The sequence below is a fragment of the Phallusia mammillata genome, chromosome 7 (genome assembly GCF_965637545.1).
Source record: "Phallusia mammillata chromosome 7, kaPhaMamm4.hap1.1, whole genome shotgun sequence".
NCBI lineage: Eukaryota > Metazoa > Chordata > Ascidiacea > Phlebobranchia > Ascidiidae > Phallusia > Phallusia mammillata.
This window is the reverse complement of record NC_137258.1, coordinates 4,053,465-4,070,496: the sequence shown is the minus strand read 5'-3', so window position 1 is coordinate 4,070,496 and position 17,032 is coordinate 4,053,465. Positions and strand designations below refer to the sequence as shown.

The following is a 17,032-nucleotide window of genomic DNA, read 5'->3' as shown; positions in this document are numbered from 1 at the left end:
CAACATTACCAAGGCACTTGTGCATTTTAAAGTGACTCATCATGCTTTAACAAATGCTTTACTTTTTTGTATTCGCTACAATTACAGTTAATTCAAAAATCTATCATTCAAATTTGCAAGTAAAAATACCATTTTATGGGTTTAAAAATGTTGTCAAAGTTTCAATAATGTTAAAATCAAACATTAAATGCATTGCATTAAGTTGAAAGCATATAACCTGCTGCAGTATGAGTTTTAATCTTAAATGAAACTGTGCTATTACATATAATGGTTCTTGTCAGAAAGCTTATAAGAGTGACTTAATAGACCTGATGAACAATCACATTTAAACTATAAAATTTATTTCATATTTACTCAGTATATTACAAGTGCAAGATCCTATTGTCTTACCAACATAAAAATGCCTGTATTTGAATGTTGCATGCAGTGTTAGAAACTGAAAACATGTTTTTGTTTTGCAGTAGTAATAATCCTGTGTTTTAAGCTAGGCCGAAATGGCAGAAGCCCATGCTGCTGTTGCATTTCAGTTTACTGTTACTCAAGAAGGCTTGAATGTTCAGGTAAACCATCACCTTGCTGTGCATAAGGCAAATGTTTACTAGTAAACAAATTAACAACAAATTACATATTTATTAAACAAATTACATATTTATTTTACATGCATGGTGTGCCTAATATAACTTCCTATAACCCTGTTAATTGTAATGGTCTGTCACTATATTAGACCTATGATGTTCTGTATTTTTTTAGCAAATAAGCAAACTAGTTTTTTTGATTGGTTTGCAATAGCTTAAGACCAATGATTTATAGTTGCAAATTATGGACATCATTTTTTAACATAGATTTCACATGAAGCAATAAGAGCAGTGTACCACTCTGGTGTGCGATCATGGAGAAAAAGAACAGTGCGATTCCTTGTAAGTAACTGAACTAATATATAATTCCTACTTCTGTATCGAAGACAGACCTTTCCATGTCATGTAATACACAACATTTGCCATAGGCAATTTAACGCACATTTGCATATCTTCTTAAGAGATAATTGCATAATTGCTTCTTGACATACATTTGGTTTATAAATGTAATGAATGAGCAAACATAAGCATTGTAATCAACACAATTTGTAATAGCCATTTATATGTACGTTTTTTGTTTCTTATTTTCTGATGATTTGTTCAATGTTACCAAGTTTGGTTATATGGCCACTGGTTTGTGACTCTGGTTTTCTTCTTAGAATCGCTTCTCTAGTGGTGTGTACCCAGCCAAGTTCTCAAGCCTTGGAATTTTTTCTGCACTTGTTCTGCTAGTGTCTCTTATTGGCTATGACCTGACATGGGGATTTCATCCCAAGATCCACAGCATCATATTTTTGTCGTAAGTATAAAATTTCAAAATGTATGTGGTTACTTTTTGCCTTAAGGCTATTTGTTAAGTGTACAGGTCTCTGTTCAGTTGAATAGTACTGAATTTTGTGTACTAAGTGTACAATGAAAAAAAAAAAAGTTTATATCCTAGTTGTGGATATTTTGGTCTTCTTTTAAAGAAATAATTTGTGAAAGGTTTTATTTGCAATTTAGTAAAAGGTTTGTATTAAAGGACCAACATTATATTGGCATTTTAAAACAATTTTTTTAAATCCATTTTTAAGGGAATCTTACCTTGCTTGGATGTTTTCACTTATGCTCTCTTGCACCCTCTTGTGGCTCGGAGCTGTACTTGTCATAAGATATCTGTTGAAGATATTCCTCTGCTACCATGGCTGGATGTTTGAACCTCGTGGAAAAGTATCGATAACAACTAAAATTTGGGCGGTATGTAAACATATACATTTTTGTATGTGGCATACTACAAATTAAGTTCCAGGACAAGTTATGTAAATACTGTTGTGATATCATTGATCTAAATTGTTCTTTAAAGCTGGTTTTGAAATGAGTATGACATGAATATGACAACCCTATTTATTATGGATTTATTAAAGTTATGGATTAATTAGGTAGACTGTACTTCATCTTTAGTACTGCAGTGAACTTCTGTTAATCCGGACCTGTTTGGACCAAAACGTTTGTTCGGTAAAGGTCCGAATTAACTAATGTCCATTAGTTAAAGCCTTACCACATTACAAATCACTTGTACTTAAGTTTTGTCCGAATTAGGCAACGATCCCGGAATAACCGAATCCAGTTTAACCAAGGTTTAGTGTAGTTTGTTTTGATTAAAGTAGATAGAACATATCAGTTCTATTATGCTTTTAAAACCAATTTGTGCACACATTCATCTGCTACACTTTCAGTCATTAGTGTGGCGGTCCCTTGATCAATCAGAAACAAATACAATACAATCCTTTGTGTGTTATTTAAACAGGTATGTACCAAAATTCTTGGCGGTTCTGACCCAAAGTTGTACAGTTACCAAGCATCACTTCCTCGTCTACCTGTACCACCTCTTAAAGATACAGTATCACGCTATTTAAGGAGTGTGAGACCTCTACTGAACGACACTGAGTATGATGCTATGACCAAGCTTTCTGAGGAGTTTCTGGGCACTATTGCCAGTCGATTGCAGAGATACCTAGTTTTCAAGTCTTGGTGGGCTAGCAACTATGTGACAGATTGGTAAGTTGTGCAATATAGATAAAGTACAATTGTGTGCTTAAATGGTGGCAGATAAAATAAACGACAAATATTTCATGTAGAAGAAAATAAAACTCTTGATTTTACGGCGTTTGTAAAAGAATGTTTTGCAATTTTTCTTTGACAGCTTGCAACGCATCTACTTAGTATTGATTTTTTTTAACATCATGTTACTGGCTGTGATAGGGAATGCAAACAAAAATATAGCACATAACAACACATTATTAAGTCCAAAACCTTACCAAGACCAGGTAGCTTACACTATTATCATGAAATGTAAAAATGTAATTCAGGTGGGAACAATATGTTTATCTGGCCGGCCGAGGACCGATCATGGTCAACTCCAACTACTATGGAATGGATTTACTTTACCACATCCCCACAAATCGCCAAGCATCTCGTGCTGCTGGATTCTGTCATGCCCTGTTTGCATTCCGTAGTGTTCTGGACAAAGAAAATGTCAAGCCAGTAAGTATAAATGACAACTAATGGTATTTTGATCATAAACAAAATTGCCCAGAGAGCTTTTTAACCATGAAAACATTTCAAATATATATCAGAGACATGTTATTGATTTTTCAAGATTTTTTTTACCTGTCATAGTTTGCTTATGTTGTTCCTAGTTTATATTGTACTTATTAGTTCCGAAAAACAACAACAACACTTACAGACACAATTACACTGCATTTCTCTTTTTTGACTCAATCAAAGTTAGTATAGGTCACATTTAAAAAAAAATTTTGAACTGAAATTTAGCAATAAAACATTTTTTTGGCATGAAGTTATCAGCAGGCAAATGGTAAAAATGAGTTTATTTTAAAACAGTCAGTTTTTATTGTAAATCCACAATTTTTGCCTTTTTATTGCAAATACTTTTTGGTAATCCCAAATCCAATATGCCTACAATGCCATGCTTGTATGGTAATAGTTTCTGGTGCTCAAGGAAGTTTGTGGAATAAGAACAATATGGTGTCATTTTAGTTTCCTCATTCATCTGTCACGAGTCATTCCTTTTCTAATATGTAGGAAAAACAGGCTGTGTGTAAAGAATGTCAAGCACAACAGCATTTACTGGTTGACAATGTGAATATTCTTTTCTGGTGTCTCAAATAGTATTTTATTCCCTTAAATAATAAAATCCCAATTATGGTTTAGAACCAGTTTCAGAAAAACTATGTATATAACAAAAACTTTATGTTTGGCAATAAGGAGCTGTTGTATATATTTTGCTGTATGGTTGATTGTCTAAAGACATGGTCACTAAAGGCGCTTGTTTTGTTTTTAGATTCGCGCAAATGGAGTGATACCTTTGTGCAGTGCCCAATATGAGAGAGTGTTCAACACATCAAGAATACCTGGTGTAGAAATGGGTAAGTGTGTTTTGTCATTTTTTAATCTCCTAAATTCCAATCTTTGGAATTTGATTTCCATTCTTTTTTGGTTTTCTGCTCTATTTTGAACATTGGTAAGAGATATGGTCAGGATTTGTTAGGAGAAATATCAACTGATTAGAGAATGTCTAAGGACCTTTAAAATATATCATCTGTTACCATGGCTACCGAACGCATGTACAAAGTCCAGCCCATTTAAATGAGTAACTGTCACGCTTACCACAGCTGTATGAACACGACCCAAATACGTACATCATCACTCTGCGTCAGTCATCGCAATATTCTGCTTATGCGTTTCCCATTGGTCAGCGGAGTAGGCGTGGCCTGTGACGCAATCAACGTTGTACACGCCATGTTGTTATGCGTTCACAACAAGTTACTCATTAAAATAACGCACAATCACTTACTCACTGGATCACCACTGAACACAATCGATAGGTGTGTACGATCAACGTCCTTGGCCTGTGACCTTGGAGCTGTATTGATCGGAGCTTAGCTGTTCATAGGCTTTAAATACAAAAAGGAGCTCGGCTTTTTATGCGTTGTAGCTAAAGAGTTATGAACGAGCGTTTCGCCCACAATGATGGCGGCGTAGCGACGGGAGTTGCAATGCTGGACTCCCCGCTGCTTGTCTAGATGTGCCCTATTTTAACACTTGCAATAGTCTAGTATTTTTGCTGTAAAACGACTTGTGACCAAAATAACGCGGAATTTGAGCTTTAGAAAATACTGAACGAGCGTTTCGTCCACCAAGTTGCATATTTAACAAACTTGTCATTTAACTGGTGTTATGCTAAACTCCATTCATAGCTCTAAAGAAGCCCTACCGTTCTGAAGGGCGAAACGTTAGCAAAATTTCTTGAAAAATTGTTTAGAATCACACCAGTTGAATGACAAATTTGTGGAATAAAACTAGGCTAAAAACAGAAAGAATCGCTTAGGAAAAGCGTAAAAATGCAGAAAATTGAATAATCTACGATGTAATAAAATACTTTTACAACAGAAAGAAACAGCGTATTCCAACGTATCCATTTAAATTTTTTTTTCAGTCCTAAAAGTTTGGTTAGTTTGTATCTAACCTTACACTGAAGCAGAAATCAAAACGGCGCCATTTTTTTAAATTACTAGACAAGCTTCACCATTGGATGGATTGTCGTCACGTGGTCGTCTATCACAACGGTCGTTGGTTCAAGTTGATGTGCTACAAGCGCGGTCAGCTACTGGAGCCCTGTGAGTTGGAGATCGCTTTTCAGAGGATCTTGGACGACACCTCAGAGCCAAGTGAAGGAGAGGAACACCTTGCTGCTCTTACTGCTGGAGAACGAATTCCCTGGGCCAAGGTATAAGGGATTTTTGTAGTAGTTAATAGTGCTTACAATGTTAATGAACATACCGTGTTAAAGCATGGAGGTATGTCAACAATCGACAAAGATGTCTGTTCGCTTAGCCCAACGTTTTAAACTAGCATGAAACGTTAGTCAATAGTTTTGCCATCAAAGTTTTTATATGACTGTAAAAGATCAAGAGTGAACTTTATCAACAGCTGAGAATGAAAAATACTTTCCTTGTTCAAATAGAATCTTTATTAAGTAACGTTATACGGTTTAACCAGCGCTACTCGATAAAGATTAACACAGAAAATATTTTGTTTCCATAAAGGTGCTATGCCGACCCTTTATGGGAGCTCTGCCCTTCTTTTTAGAACCAATGGCCTTACTTTATACCAGGGCCTCCTAATATAGGCGGCAGTGTCCACCTCTGTGTGTTGTGTCAATTTCGGTGGACGGTACGCAGTTTAGTGATATACGTTATATTAAACAGCCTTTGTGGGCTAAAAAGCTTACTGTGTTAAAAATAATGTCAAATAGGTACACTGGGATAGTCAAGTTATAAAAGCCTGACATTTACCACTAAGCGGACAAGACAAACGGCTTGAATATGCTGTCACCAAAAAGGCTTGTGAAAAAGTGCATGGAATTGATTTTTCGATGCTATTCTACGACAGTGGTCGTCTCCCATCTGACAAAATCTATATAACCGATGACGCTTTAAGGTCAGGCCTGCCAAATTACATCATAAGGCAAACTTTGCCCCGTGTATAAAGCTCCCGCAATCCAAGTAACTTGATCCTACATGGAGTGCTAGGCGACAGTATTACAAAGAATACCTGTAACCGCTTTTAAACGACCTTTACCAAACCATGTTGATACTTGGTTACGTTTTCGACCTTTGTACCAATGCTTCGTGGCCAAATAGCAGTCTGTTATGCGGTAGAGTTACCATATGTTTGCCAAGCACTAACTCTCACTGGCTTTACCGTGTATTTATGATACAACGCCCCTCTTTGTCTGTAGTTTATGTTTGAATTAGTTTCCGCGTTACCTGTACCTATATACAGGGGTGCCATAAATGTGGAAATATATTACGGGACATACATCTTAATTGTCGCTTTAAATTCAACGAACAGGAAAACTTTTTTATGCGGCTATTTACAAACACAAATTCCAGTACTTATGCTAGACTAAATGCTCTGTATTCACTACAAAATTAGCTATCCAAGCCTACCTATAGTTAGCGCAATGCCTTGCTTGTAAAAACTGGTTAGAAAACAATATTTTGTCTTCTGTTGTCATGCTGAGTTAGAGTTAACAACTCGTCTCAGAAACGAGGATAGTAATTTTTTTTGAGACATTTTTCTTGAAAAAAGGACGGTATAATATCCCCACCTATTAAGTAAGGGTCAATCATTTCGCTTGTGCAATAAGAAAATCGTGCTCACTTGTGTCAAAATATGTGTTGAAAACATTTACCAAGCAAAAATGTCAAAGCCAGTATATATTTGTGTGTAAAACAAGACTACGTTTCGACAAGTGCTATTGTCATCATTAAGTCATCATGTTTTACACGCAAATGCTGTCTCTGATTTTGTTGCTCAGATTATTCAAAACCGTGAATAGTGTACCTACGCCATTTACCAAGGGTTGTGACTTAGTGGTTGCTGGTTTGCTTTGCACACATATTGTGATGGTATAATCAGAACTTGCTATGCGAGAAGGAACTTCCTTGCAAGAAATCAGAAGGGAAATAACGCCATACTCATGCCATGAATCATAATGACACTTCCAAGTTTCGGTATACCACTAAAAAAATACATCATATTACTCAAAACGAACTCAGTTGAAAAGTATTGACGTCACAACGGCTTCGTGGCGTCATAATGGAACAAACTGTCGCCTTTGTGTCTTTTGCGGCTCTGAAAATATCGCTTTCAAAGAAACGTATTGATCAACTTAGACAGTTAGAAGTAGAGCAAGCTTGTTAACTATTGACGAAATCGAACGTTTTTTTTTCTTGGTACGTGTTGTTTGTTACGTAATCGATGGCCAGCAACAGTTAATTCACTTTTTTTGTTACCACAACACCCTTAGGGAAATTATCAACGTGTCCAAGACAATTTTACATTAATCACACCAAGCAAGGGTTATTTGGGGGAATTACAGTTTGTAACTGTATTTTTTTCCCTTTTTGTCATGTAAAATGTAGAAGTAAAAAGTATGCAGCGAGGTCTGTCTTCGCTTGTTTGTGTCGTAAGATGTGTAAGTTACACGTTTGTAGGGATTGGCCAACGAGTCATTTATAGCAGTAAAATGCTGCTGAACGTCTTTTGTAAAATACTGCTGAACGTTCCTAAAAAGTCCTATTTAACCAACTTCCCCGTTTTGAAACCGATAACGGTTAACATTTTAATGACTTGCATACCCTTCTGTTGTATATAAGTGACGCCATGATATTCCAACACTATATAAGTGGCATGCTCAGTGCACAGTCATCCTATCCCTAATGTAGCTATAGACAGCAAATATTGACATTTTGTGGGACAAGTGTTGCCTGTTCAATGGGTTTACGAGAAATTAGGTCACCAAACCAAACCCACCATGTTAATTCATAGGCCTAAAAACCAATTGTTTATGACATGTTATCTTTTCTGCCTGGCAAATGGATCTTAGAGGCTGGCGAAGAGATCTTTGTCTTATTAAACTATATTGTAACATGGTTGATTTTACCTTCGGATTTGAATCCACGCTGGCACATTTGTTTTTTGTCTTCAGGCTCGCAACGAGTATTTCCAAGTCGGAGCTAACCGCAGATCACTTCATGCTATCGAGAAAGCCGCTTTTGTGGTGGTATTGGACGACACTGAACACGACGTTACTGATGAAGATCATACTGGCCTGACATCTTATGGCCGCTCCTTGCTTCATGGAAAGTGCCACGACAGGTCAGCAGAGAGCACGTTCTTCGCACAGAGTCGAAATAAAATAAAATTGATTACTTTAATTTGTCCGTGTTTGTATTACTATTGGGCAGGGGTGTCCAACTCGAACACACACCGCCGTGCCAATTTTGGTTTTAAAATATACTCGCGTGCCAATGTTTGGTACTTTTTCCAAACCATGTCTTAAACGTCGGCACAGACTCAATCCGAATATTTGGGCAATATGCAGAACCCTATTAAATGATTAGAAAAAAATATGTCTTTGAATGCGAGCAAACTTGCTTATGCTACTCCAGTAACCTTTTATTATGTTTATCTGACGCAAGATACAAATAGTTTGCTATGGGGCTAAAGTTTTGTCAAAAAACGAACAATTTAATTAGTGGCTTCTGTAACTTTACCACTGATAATCTTTACTCTTTTTTGAGAATAAAGGCCAAGAAGACCAAGAAGAATCAATAGAAACGAATTTAATTGCGTGGCGAATTCTTATGTTTACCATGTAAATGTGCAAAAGCTTGTGTGCCATTTTCAAATGCTCTGCGTTCCACTTTTGGTACGCGTGCCACGTGTTGGACACCCCTGCTCTTGGGTATAGCGAGCAAAAGCAACAACTGCTCGAAAACTAGACATAAATGTGCCAGATTAATGCAATTTAATGGTGAAAATAACGGCCCAAATAGACGTAAAAAGCAACATGCTTTAGATTTCAAACGTTTCGGCAAATGCTTATGCCATCATCAGTGATATGAAGGCCGCATCAGTTACACCCGATTTACGTCTATTTGGGCCGTTATTTTAATGCAATTTATTGTTGGAATACACGAAATTTTTGCAGCTTGCCATGTCGACTAAAGTGCATTATTTGAATTTAGTCTGAATTCTAGTTTTTACTTAATTAACAATTTCTTAAAATCTTTATTACTTTCCCACGGTGCTTGTGTTTCGACTTGAGGCGGGCTGAACACCAAGCCTAAGTAACTCAGTTGGTAGAACGCTAGGCTCCGGATAAGCTCTTGTCGTTGGTTCGAATCCCACCACAGGCAATATTTTTCTGTTTTGCTATAGTATATATGAATGCTTTTGGGAGATATATTTGGTATAACGCGATCAATGGGCCTGGTGTACTATGATTTATTTACGAGTATGCCGTGATCGCTGGCCTGCGTGTACGCTTAAAGGCTCATCTCAGTGATAAGAGTGTTCTATAAAATGTTTCAAACTTTAAACAACTCACATTTTCGTAGGTGGTTTGACAAGTCATTCAATGTGATCGCCTACAAGAACGGGCGAATAGGAATGAATGGTGAGCATTCGTGGGCCGATGCTCCCATCATGAGCCATTTGATGGAGGAATCACTCGGATACGAATTTCAGAAGATCAAATACGGCGAAGACGGGAAATTGATGGGAGTTCCTTCAATGGACCCGATATTTCACGAACGGCTGAAGTGGGACTTTCCGAAAGAGGTGAGCATAAACAATGCCCCAAGGCAGCGGGTTTCAAACAGAGTTTTCAAGACACTTTAACAGGCCCGGAGAATGGTCGGGAATTTGTTAGTACAAAATCTTTGTCCAATGACAAAATTTTGGATTCGTATGCTTTTTATCTTTATGTGGCACTTGTCATTATTTTGAAGAAATGCGCAGAATAAATTATCAAAATGATTTAGGTAAATTTTTCCAGCAGATATACCAGGGTCCGTTGCTCCAAAGGTTGAAAACACTGCTTTTAAAAAAGAAAATTTGAATATTTTTTATTAGTGTCTCCAAGTGATGGACACCAGCTTGAAACTGGCCCGTGAACTTGCTGATGACGTACATCTCCACGTGTTTGCATTCAAACCCTTCGGCAAAGGACTGATCAAGACTTTCAAGGTTTCCCCTGATGCTTTCATCCAATCTGCTCTCCAGCTTGCCCATCTCAGGGTCAGTTGCGTTTTTTATTGCAAATGTGACAAGTTATCTGTATTATCAACTTTATACAGCTCTTCCGACAATTGTATTTTTGCACCGACTTAATGCCTGGCAGCAGCAGTTTATATATTTATCTGTATTATGATGTAAAAATATATTTCTAAAAGGATCACATTTTGTGTAAATGGATTACGCAGCAAAAGCTTGCACGTTGTTTATGTAGCCTTTTTCTGACGTTATGTATAATACAGCAGATACCTTTAAAAGTGGGTCCGAAAGGCCATGCATGTTTTCATATCAGCTTTACTCAAGAACCGTTAAAAACTAGAAATTGGTCTTCATTAACAAGTAGAAATGTAATTTGAAACGGGGTTCATAGTTCATAGTTTTATATAAGTTGTTAAACCAGCAAATGTAAAAATACCATAGAAGTTATGTCCAAGTAACTCCATTTAGATGTTTCAAAGAACAGCATTTGTTATTGGTATGTTTGTACCTGTCACATCGGTGGCATGTGTCATTTACCACCTGCCAGCCAGGTTTTAAGCGAAGTTTAAGACGGTATCAAACGCGATTCCTGTCATAAAATGCGTCCGCTTTTTAGGAGTTACGAATACAATGCTTTTGATTTTGAAATTTCCAATTAAATTCAAGTTGAACATTTTGTTGTGTCAGGACAAAGGGCACTTTTCTTTAACCTACGAAGCGTCAATGACTCGCCTGTTCCGTGAAGGCCGAACTGAAACTGTGAGATCTTGTACAAGTGAGATGGTGGCGTTTGCAAGATCTATAGATGACCCCAACACCACGGTAAGAATCAATGTTATGTGATTTTACTAATCCACAATTTCGATGATTTCGTCAATGTTTTGTCCATCTGAGAAAAAATACAAGACCGTTTTATAAATTCCCATGTTACAACTCACCACTGTACCTTATGACAGTTTACCAACTTGGTAACATTTTTGGCAGCAGGCTTTCCAAAAACCATGCTACTATTGCCGCTGTACATCTTTTTTTGCAAATAGTCACACAGTTGTAATTGGCTTGAATTAGGGCCTGATAATCAAAGTACAAAAACACGCCCTAAAGGCGCTCTGAAGAGATATTTGAAACAACAGAGCATGAATTAGGGCCGAAGATCAGTAAATGTGCCCGAACGCGACCCGAAAAGCCCGGCCCGACTTGCAACTCTTGGTGATCATACTTTATCACGAAAGAGATTAACATTGTATAAGAAAAAGCCTTACACAATTAATCTGGTTTTTTAATGTAGGACGAGGAACGTCACGCTCTGTTTAACAAGGCGGTTGACCGTCACGTGAACAGTTACAAGGAAGCAATGGCAGGCATGGGAATCGACAGACACTTATTTTGTCTGTATGTCGTCTCCAAGTACCTCAAAATCGAATCTCCGTTCCTACAGAAGGTATATTAACATAATGTCCAATGTCTACGCATTGAATGAAAGCTAAAATACCGGAGACTTCTCAGATTTCACGTTTTATAAATACCTAACGTTGTAACAAAGAACTAGTGGTACCGTTCGAAAAATCTATTTTCGATGTAATGCGTTTTGAGAATATCCAATGGCATTCCGACAATAAACCCACGGAAAAAACAGCTTACTACATACCAACCTATTTTAACCAATGTCACGTTATCCTGTGTCGAAATACACTGACAAGTGGCACATTGTGTGGCACATGTCATCTGTCACACATGTGGCATCTGTCACTGTAAGCTGCCAACCAGGTTTTAAGCGAAGTTTGGAGGCTTTCCACGTCGCAGACTGCAATGGATCAGGGCAAGCTATTCGATTATAGCAAAAGAAAAGACCTCTCCCCTACCGGTGGTGGGTTCGGTCCGGTAAGTCCCCATTCAGCCCTTACACCCCCTAAAGGCAGCTCAATTGCGCCACCCACCGAGCGCGCCTTGAATCACCATAGCAACTAATCAGCGAGTGTTTATTGCATGCGATTAGTAACCGGGCTTTTCTTTTGTGTTTTTGTGCTTTTCTGCGCTCTTCCCACTGATCTATCCTCCTGCGGACACGAGCGCAGGTCCTCCAGGAGCCATGGCGTCTCAGCACGTCGCAAACTCCGCATCAACAAGTGATGACAATTAACTTGAAGAAACATCCCCGGTTCCTCTCCGGAGGCGGCGGCTTCGGCCCGGTATGTGCGCGCACCCTAGCGGTGTCAATTTATGTGTAGCATGGTTTTGCGCCACCTAGAGGTGGTGGTGGCAGTGCCTGTCTTGCACACAACACCTTGGAAACCGCATGCGAAGTTAACCTGACGTCACTCTGTAGTCGCGTGCGTATGGGTGACGTCATTCGGAATGAGGTCATGTTTCTGTGTCAGTGAATCATGTTTTCCTCAATGGCTGAATTTTTTAAAGTTTGAAAAAAATAACTTTCGAGGTAATTTAAGGTTTACGCTGTCCTATTTTTTTTATAAGCTTTGCGACACAATTGTTTTACGCTGCTGCAGTTTACTGAGTTTGCAAACGCACCCTTTTGTAACCTATACAGTTTTTTTGAAGTTGGTATATTTATTTGTGCCAAAGGACTTACTGTACCTTAAGTTTCAATGATTAAGCATTTCGCATGTTTAACTTCCAACATCAAAACATTAAATGTTACATTCCCTGTTGCTTGTCTTTGTAGTTTCTGATCAGCTTATGCGAGATTCCCTATGATTAATCATCCTGAAGTAAAGTGCTCCCCCCCTCTTACCCCCTGCACTATTTCTTTATCTCTTCTTCTCCTGAAAAGCATTAGCATGGGGTTTTGCTTATTTATTGTAGCTTGGTGATTTTTTTAGTGGTGATGATTAGTTTGCATGGTTTGTATTGGATTTTTTTAATTCATAATCCAAGCATCTATATTTGGAACGTTTTTAATTTGCGTCAAGCTGGGGTGAAAGGTGAGAGGGTAAAATAATATTAAGTGTTCGAAACCAACGTACAGATTGTGATCAAATGAATTTTACATTCAGAGAAAAAATTATAAAGGCTCTTTTATATGGGGATAAATATAATAATGAACCAAAATATAATGGATACACTTTTTCAATATTTTTTTGATGAATAAGTGTTGTCAGCACTGAACAGTTAATATTATAAACTTTTGTAAGGGCAGTTTTTCATAGAAAATACCTGAGACATTTTTCAATTTTCATCCAAGTTTTGTTGGACATGGTGCTTGTGGTTTTGTATTTTATTTGGTGGCTTGGTCATTTCGCATGCGGTTTTCAACAGACCATATTGCTTGCAATAAAATACAACTAATTTGATTAGCTTGTGTAGTATATATATTTGATAAAGTTGATTTTGCTTGTTTGCTGATAATTAGCTTGTTAGTTGCTTTCCATAAATTTTGTGTTTTAATGAATTTGAGATTTCCACAAAATAAAATAAATAAAAAATTGGAAATTTGAAGAGCGAATTGAAGAGTTGTTTGAGCTATCATGTTTTAAAATTAAGTTTAAATTGTGACGTTTGTTGAACAAAAAATTTGTATGTGACCAAAATAAACAAAATTTTGTGTTAATTCATTATGCTGACACACCTCCTCCACGCCCATATGATTTATTATTCTGATTTATCTCTTAAGGTTGCTGACGATGGTTATGGCGTGTCCTATATCATCTGTCATGAAGATCTGATTATGTTCCATATCTCTAGTAAACGTTCATCACCAGAAACTGTGAGTATATTAACACGCGCATACATAACAGTGTAAGATATATCAGTAGTTAACAATGATAACTTTTGAATAGTAGCTTATATTGCGTAGTAATACAACCGACTTTAGTTTGAGTCGAGGTGTCACAACCTGGCGTGCATTAACCCTTTGGGGGCTAAAAAATGCTCCGTGAGCGGCCCGTACTCCGCAGTGTCAATTAATTGCGTGTACTTATTGGTGGAGCTATTAACGCAAGAACTCATTTACTAACGTTTGCGAAATATCACTAAATGGCGCAAAGAGCGTTATTTAAAAGCAAAACTTTAAGAAAATGCTTACGGTTAGGGATATTAGGATTAGATAAGGTTCTATGGTAAAAATTAGCTCCTAACCTTTAATTTAGTTCCAACCCTAAAATAACTGCCTTCTTTACGCCCTATATCAACATTGAGCAAACGTTTTAAATTGAGTTCTCACATTAGTAGCTTTACCGTAGTTTTTGTGGGTCTGTAACCAAAAAAGCTTGAAAGAACACTGCATTAAGCGGTAAAGGTCGATGCCCGACCCATACCTCGAATTCAATTTTCGTATTTTATCCAACCAGTCCAAACCAGACCCAGGTTATGTTTATTGTGGTTAACTCGATTTAAATCTTCACATGGTATAAGGTTGTGGAAAAGCCCTGTATACCACAATTTTTGCAATTAAGTAAACTAACGCTGGCTAAATCCTCGTGTTAACTTTTATACAAAAAACATACGTGCTTTTAATTCAGTGGTTGGCAACCGCCGACCCGCGGCCCTATGCCTGTCCATGAGAAGTATGTTCCGGGGCCCTATAGTTTTTCAGGTCAAATGCTTTGAACCATTTTTTGTAGCAGTTCTTGCATACGGCCGTATTACCAAGTCCAAATATATAACTTATATATGAGCCGTATTTTTAAACGGTCCGCAATGCTAAAAAGGTTGCCGACCCCTGCTTTAGATGACAAAGCTTTTAATTTTCACAGGACTCCGACCGTTTCGCGATGAACATCAAAAAAGCAATGGAAGACCTGAGAGACTTGTGCGAGAACATGAAAGTCAAGAAATAGTTAATCGGTTGTTTGTATCAAGATATTGGCTGTTTTAACGATATTTTTAGGCATTTGTTCCTGTTTTTGTTTGCTGTTTTTGTCGTCGTTCGTTTGTTCATTATTTTTTTCGGGGGGTATTTTGCTCCCCCATAGGCTTTTCAAAGTGTTGTGGCGCAAGCATCTTAGCTACGTATAAAAAACAATTGAGATGTTTAAATCGTTTATTTATTGTGCTTAGCGGTTACTATATGATTTTGCACGTCATATTGATTACAGCCATTTTCCAACTACAGAAACTGATTGGAATTGGTCAATGTATTTCCGTGATACACCTGTACTGCTGTACTCCATAAAAACACAAAGCCCCACAACGTATTAGTGAAAAACTTATCTCAGTGGTCACAATTGCTAGCGGTAAATTATCCACACCATGCCTCCAGCAAACACAAGTTTTCGCGCATTTTTCATCTTTGGCTTAGATTGCTTAGTAGTGTTTGTGGTGCTTGTTCACAAACACCAAAGGCACCTTTTTCACTTATAGTGCGTTCGCAAACTGATTCTCGTAGCGCAAATTTATATTTGCACCCTACACAATAGGCTACTTACATAAAGCTTGGTTTTATGTGGTGAGATTTGGTAAATATATATTTGTGTGTGTTTTTGATATCCATTTGTATTTGTCATGTTTTGCGATGTTTGTCCTCTGAGGGTATAAATGACTTTTAATTTATCGCATCACACAACCTTTCTGCCAAGAATCTAAGACTAAAGTATCAACCTCGGTTATTGCTGCCAGATTGCTGAATTTTTGACGCGGTCTTGCCACTCTTCAAATGCAACTTAGTCAATAGCACATAATGCGCCAAGTTTTTTTCTATCTTGTGTGACCTTGTTTCGGTTTAAGTGTGTTTTTGCGTGGATAAGATTAAAAATACATGTTATGTCGATGTGTTTGATAAAGAATGTAGGGCTCATGTCAAGTTGTATCAAGTCTGAAAAAGGATTGAAGTACATGCAATTCGGTCACACGGCGCTCTAATTAAAGTTTTTGAGAACTCGGTTGGTAACCAGGTTTGGTTTAATGCTCAATAAAGTCAAAAAATCTGGAAACGTATCCACTTAAAGTTGATTTCATGGAGATTATGTTTTTCAGCGAGTTTTCAAACTGGGCTGTTGCCTAGGCCCTACTAAATATGGGCGGTCAAATAATGCTACCCAAGCTTTTAAAGCAGTCTATGTTGCATTAGGTCTAATTTTAATACTTATTTTGTATCCCTATGACTTCGTTACTGAACAAATGAACTAATGTAAACTTATTTGTGGGTAGCCTACGAAGAATCACTGTCAGTAAGTAAATTTTTAGTCTATTGATTGTTGATATAACACAACATAAAAATTAAGTTCAAAATTCGAACTGAATGAATCTGTTTTTACCACGGATTGTCAACATATACCTTAAATTCGGTTTTGGGCACTGGAACGACACGGACTGTTTGTGACAGATCAGTCTTGTGCGCATGCGCGAGAGAATGTTGCAAGACGGTGAAAATTTTGTTCAAGGCAACAACTTAATACGATGGAAGTGGTTGCCAGGTTGCCAGTTGCTTTGCAGGGCCTGTTTGTTTAAGACTTATGTCGTCCATTTAAGTACTGACGCTAGGCAAAGGTCAAACATGACTGTAAATCTTGTTATAATTCAAGTCGCGGTGTTTGGTACTTACTGTTTTGCAAAGAACCAATATGCCGGTTTATATACGAAGTGCTAACAGACGGATACGTCTATGTTTTGTTTTGCGCTACAATCTACATTTTTATCGGAACTTCTGGTTGCTTGTCGATAAAGGGTGTGTCGATTTAAATGCCTGATCGCCTGTCAGTTTGATGGTGTGGTGTGCAAACATTGAGGTTTATATATCTTAGTTAACATCGCGCTGGTTCAGACTTACGGCTGTGTAGCTGTCACACACTTCCGCTGGTATGTAAGTGTCACTGCAGCATAAATGCATTGGGTTGATTGCTAGTCTGATATATTTACTGTTTTGTTGATGTTAA

The 17,032-nt window shown here is 37.6% G+C and overlaps 1 protein-coding gene across 2 annotated transcripts; it reads left to right on the top strand.

Annotated features, from left to right (window-relative positions):
* Window positions 1-443: 443 nt before the first annotated feature.
* Window positions 444-15,925, top strand: LOC145237594 (carnitine O-palmitoyltransferase 1, liver isoform-like). 2 transcript variants are annotated; one of them, XM_080100522.1, is made up of 16 exons: window positions 444-560; window positions 843-917; window positions 1,235-1,374; window positions 1,649-1,811; window positions 2,362-2,612; window positions 2,924-3,098; window positions 3,916-4,000; window positions 5,150-5,361; window positions 8,131-8,300; window positions 9,545-9,767; window positions 10,062-10,226; window positions 10,890-11,024; window positions 11,491-11,643; window positions 12,278-12,391; window positions 13,834-13,926; window positions 14,915-15,925. In XM_080100522.1, exons 1-16 carry the CDS (start codon window positions 495-497, stop codon window positions 14,996-14,998), a joined length of 2,304 nt encoding a protein of 767 aa, XP_079956648.1. In that variant the 5' UTR covers window positions 444-494; the 3' UTR covers window positions 14,999-15,925. The 2 variants fall into 2 exon arrangements, with proteins under 2 accessions (XP_079956648.1, XP_079956649.1); XM_080100523.1 differs by lacking the exon at window positions 12,278-12,391 and adding an exon at window positions 11,970-12,083.
* The last annotated feature ends 1,107 nt before the right edge of the window (window positions 15,926-17,032 follow it).